At 34.1% G+C, this 3,474-nt stretch overlaps 1 protein-coding gene across 1 annotated transcript; it reads left to right on the top strand.

Moving 5' to 3' along the window:
• The first annotated feature begins 1,624 nt into the window (after positions 1 to 1,624).
• On the top strand, positions 1,625 to 2,452 carry LOC141661885 (flowering-promoting factor 1-like protein 3). Its single transcript, XM_074468899.1, has one exon. It carries the CDS (start codon positions 1,868 to 1,870, stop codon positions 2,189 to 2,191), a length of 324 nt encoding a protein of 107 aa, XP_074325000.1. The 5' UTR covers positions 1,625 to 1,867; the 3' UTR covers positions 2,192 to 2,452.
• Positions 2,453 to 3,474: the final 1,022 nt, after the last annotated feature.

Below are 3,474 nucleotides of genomic sequence, written 5' to 3'. Positions count from 1 at the left end.
TCCCGATAACGATCTTCACCACATATATCACACAAAACTTTATCCTTGTTATATCCATAAAATAACATACAATCATTCTCACATAAATCAATTTTTTCATATTCAACCCTCAAATCCTTCATAATTTTTTCATTGCATAATAACTTTCGGGTAATGTATGTTTTTTTGGTAACACATCTGTAAGAAGTTTAAGCAAACTATCAAAAGCTTTATTACTACAATGCGAGTTATTTTTGAATTCCAATAATTTGGTGGTAAAGCTTAATCTTGTGTACTTTGTATTGCCGGGATAAATAGGTGCTCCATTTTCAACAATAACCTCGTACAAATTTTTAGCACTATCATTTGGAGTTTCTTCTACATTCATAGTTCCTGTATCCGTAGTTTCATAAAATTGATAATTTTCACCGGCTAAATCATGTAACATCGCATTTAAATCTACCGGTTCTTCTACTTTCGAAGGTTCCCGAACACAATAACGGTGATGTGATGTTCGACTACGTTTTCTTCCTATTTTTTCACCGTGCGACGTCCACACGGTATAACCCTCAAGCATCCATTTAGCGAGCAAATGAAATCTAACATCATCAATCTTTAACCAATTCAAATTTTTACAACGTTTACACGGACACTTCATTGTAACATCTTCCATTCCATTTTCACTAGCAAATTTTAAAAAATTTCTACACCAATTCTATATTCCGGGGTCAATGAAAATTTATCGCTTTGCAATTTATTACCAATCCAACTTCGATCAATGGTTTCCATCTACAATAATATTTTATTAAATTAAAAAAACATATTTAACAAATAATTTATCATTAATCTCATAATTATTCATGTATTTCATAAAACACACACACGCACACACTATAATTACAATAAATGAAACTAACTTACAAATTACCTACTACCAAACTTAATTCTCACAATAAACACTATATAAAAAAAATAAAAACATTAAATACACACAACAACATTTAATACATACACCAATATAAACACACACACATTATTACAAAAATATGGAAATAACTTACAATCTTCTGAAACTCCTCCACTTCAATCCTCTGTTTTTTTAATTTTTTGCCCAAAATTAAGAAATGAGGGATATAACAAAAAAATTAAAAAAATAGGTTAAAACCGACCGTCAGCGGTCGGTTTTAGGCAGAAGAATAAAACGACACCGTTTTCTCTGTAACGAGTCCTTTTTTCTCTGTAGGTGGTCGGTTTTAAAAGTGACACATCAGCAAAACGGTGTCCTTTTTTTTTCCAGTAAAACCGACCACCTGTCTATGGTCGGTTTTATGTGTGTCACATCACCGATACGGTATCGTTTAGTTGACATATAATCGTCCACTGATGTCGGTTGATTTTAAGGTGACCAAATCGACGTCGGTCAGTTATGTCTCGTCGATTTTACCATATTTTCTTGCGGTGCATGTACCCATAACAACTGGACAAGTCAAATTTGTGTTTGTCAATATTTCTAGAAAGTTAGAGCAGTACAGTAACCATTCTTCCTTCTTTCTTTAAATTAAAGATTCCTCATATTACCATTCAAGGGGGACGTAGTTGGATAAGAAAGTATGTTCGATTCTTACCAATCCAATTCCGTCTCCTCTCACAAGTACCACACTGACCCGGATGTGCATACTCCCCTCCATAACATTATCTCATTTCTATATATCTCATTCATTCATACTAATTTACAGCTATGTGCTACTTACTATTTATATTATTAAAATACTCATAGCTCCCCTTATAAATATCCTGGGTTCATTCAACTTAAACTCACCATCCTTTCTTCACACTATCTCCTCCTTACATATCTCCCTCGCTACAAGAATCAGGGTTTTTACCGACTATGTCTGGCGTTTGGGTTTTCAACAAAGGCGTGGTGCGCCTCGTGGAGAACCCCGGAGCGGACTCGTTGGACGGAGGCAGACACCGGAAGATGCTAGTCCACGTGCCATCTAATGAAGTGATAACATCTTATGCAGTTCTTGAGAGAAAGCTAATGATGCTTGGGTGGGAGAGGTACTATGATGATCCTGATCTTCTTCAGTTCCATAAAAGATCGACTGTCCATCTCATTTCGCTTCCCAAAGATTTTCACAGGTTTAAGTCCATGCACATGTACGATATTGTTGTCAAAAACCGTAATGTGTTTGAAGTTCGAGATATGTGATATTGGATGTTAAAGGGTCCAGAGAAGGGGAGTTTTAATGTCAGTGTGGATTTGAGAGAGCTAGTTTCAGCTTGGTTTGTGAATGCTTATGTATCGTGTGAGCCGTGCATGTAGTTGATTATTAATTAGGGTTTAGGGGATATTGAATGTTCTATTATGTAGTTTAAAATGAGGTGAGAGTTGCTTATGTAATTTGATGATATTTGTACTGTAAAATGTAAATTACTACATAATGGAAACTATGTTTTATGTGTGCTTTAATCAATTTGCAATTTCTCTAACTACCGGCTGCTTTGATGTATACACAAAATATTTAATTACTAATATTTAACATTTTTAAGATATCTTTATATTTATGAAAATTTTAATTTGATAAATACATGTATGTACAAGGCGATGTTGCGGATGTTCTGGCATAAACAATTTCTGTAATATATCATTTTATTATAATGGTCTGCCCGCAAAAGCCTGCGGATTCATATAAAATTCCACATTATATATATCGTAAAATGTGACATTAATTTGCTGTAGACCGAATGTTGTATATGAAATATTTGTTGTTATACCAAGTGTTGAATATAAGCTTTTGCTGACTAGTGTTTACTATAATATAAATTAGAAATGGGACCAACTGCCGAGTGTGTGTTTTAACTTTTAATCATACGAAAAGTAGTTTAGTGGTAACGAGATAGTGAAGGAGATTGAAGATTCTGGGTTTAGTTATATAGAGTATGAAGATTCTGTATTAGTCTAGTTATCTAGCTTTGCTTAGTAACAACGTTGTGATGCCACGTAGCTACGTCCAAATCCAGCTCCATTACTTAGCCTATCGCCCTATCCATCCAATTGTTTTGGAGGCAAGGTAAAATACAAAACGACGCTACTCTTGTCTTTGTCTGCATGCAGAAAATCCATGATATGTAAAAGGACAACCCAGCGCTTCACTTTCAGGTTTGTAACTTAGAACAGTTAGTACATAACACAACTACATGGCACTGTACATGGCAGTGTTTTCAAGCATCTAATTCTGGACTGCAAATATGAGTCATGTAGTTGGTAATACAGCCCGCCTAATTTATTCAACAAACATATAAGAAAAATCAAAACCATTTTCAGCACATGTAAGCAGTGGTGTAAATATCAGTCAATTCTGAAGTTCTTAAAAATCAAAATCATATTTTTTAATTATTAAGCAAATTCATTCATCATAAATCAAACGCGACATCATAAATAGGAAAAAGTCAGTTCAATTATCACTAAATATTAGTACAATTAAAGAGAGC

Source organism: Apium graveolens, chromosome 5 (genome assembly GCF_009905375.1).
Source record: "Apium graveolens cultivar Ventura chromosome 5, ASM990537v1, whole genome shotgun sequence".
In the NCBI taxonomy this organism is placed as follows: domain Eukaryota; kingdom Viridiplantae; phylum Streptophyta; class Magnoliopsida; order Apiales; family Apiaceae; genus Apium; species Apium graveolens.
The sequence above is the reverse complement of the archived record's forward strand: the minus strand, read 5'-3'. Positions and strand labels throughout refer to the sequence as shown.

Coding starts and splice junctions, on each gene's coding strand:
- LOC141661885 (XM_074468899.1), top strand. CDS start 1,868: ATGTCTGGCGTTTGGGTTTTCAACAAAGGCGTGGTGCGCCTCGTGGAG.